The sequence below is a fragment of the Penaeus monodon genome, chromosome 28 (assembly GCF_015228065.2).
Source record: "Penaeus monodon isolate SGIC_2016 chromosome 28, NSTDA_Pmon_1, whole genome shotgun sequence".
NCBI classification, from domain to species: domain Eukaryota; kingdom Metazoa; phylum Arthropoda; class Malacostraca; order Decapoda; family Penaeidae; genus Penaeus; species Penaeus monodon.
Window position 1 is genome coordinate 5582489 of NC_051413.1, and position 814 is coordinate 5583302.

Genomic DNA, 814 nt, shown 5'->3' on the forward strand with positions numbered 1-814 from the left:
ATAGATATATTACTCAGAATGTATTTAAATCTATTTTCCAGCACATGGAGCATTGACCTGGCTTACTTACTACAGAGGTTTCAAATAAGACACAGGTATAAAACAGTCACTCTAGGCGTTGATCCTGGATTCTGCACAGAAAGCTTTTATGATCACGTCCTTCATAAGGTAAGCAGAGTCCCCATATATGATATGAACCTGCATCATGTACTAATACTGCAGTGGTCATGATATTGAATAGCATTTATTTCTGAAATTTTTGTTTCATATTTTTATAGTTATATGTCTATCATTGCTTTGAATCTTTCTCTCTCCCCCTTAGAATCCTTTATTCTTTCAGTTTTTAATACTATTTATTTTTTTTTTATTTCTTACTGTCATTCTTGATCTTTGTATCTTTTCCTTTGATCTGTTTTTTTTCTTTCTTTCTTTTCCTTTTTGTTGTCTTTGTCCATTATTGCATTTTAAATATATCTGTGTTTCTATAGCCTCTCAGTCCAGTATGTTTAAGATGGGAAAGATACTGCCAGAAAGCTTTTATGGGGTACTGATGTGTTGATTGTCATTGTATAATGTAGATAGTGAGTATGAGAATTTGGCAAACCTGTACCTGTCTGCCCCTCACTCAGTGTTCCAGATTAAATTAGTGTGACTGTCATTTTTTTTCTTTTATCATTCTCAGATATTTTTATGTGACAAGAAATGTTTCCTTGAGGTTTGGAATTATTGAAAAGTTACCCATTAGCTTCTTTGCTTCATTCTTATCCTTTCCTTGGTGAAGAAGAAAATTATCTATATAGAAATCAGATGGTAC

The 814-nt window shown here is 32.4% G+C and overlaps 1 protein-coding gene across 1 annotated transcript in view; it reads left to right on the plus strand.

Moving 5' to 3' along the window:
• LOC119590925 (protein GUCD1-like) overlaps positions 1-814 on the plus strand; it is a 2598-nt gene that overhangs the window by 1048 nt on the left and 736 nt on the right. The window contains exon 3 of the mRNA XM_037939663.1: positions 42-168. Within this exon, the coding sequence (XP_037795591.1) occupies positions 42-168 (127 nt within the window). The remainder of the gene's footprint in view (positions 1-41; positions 169-814) is intronic.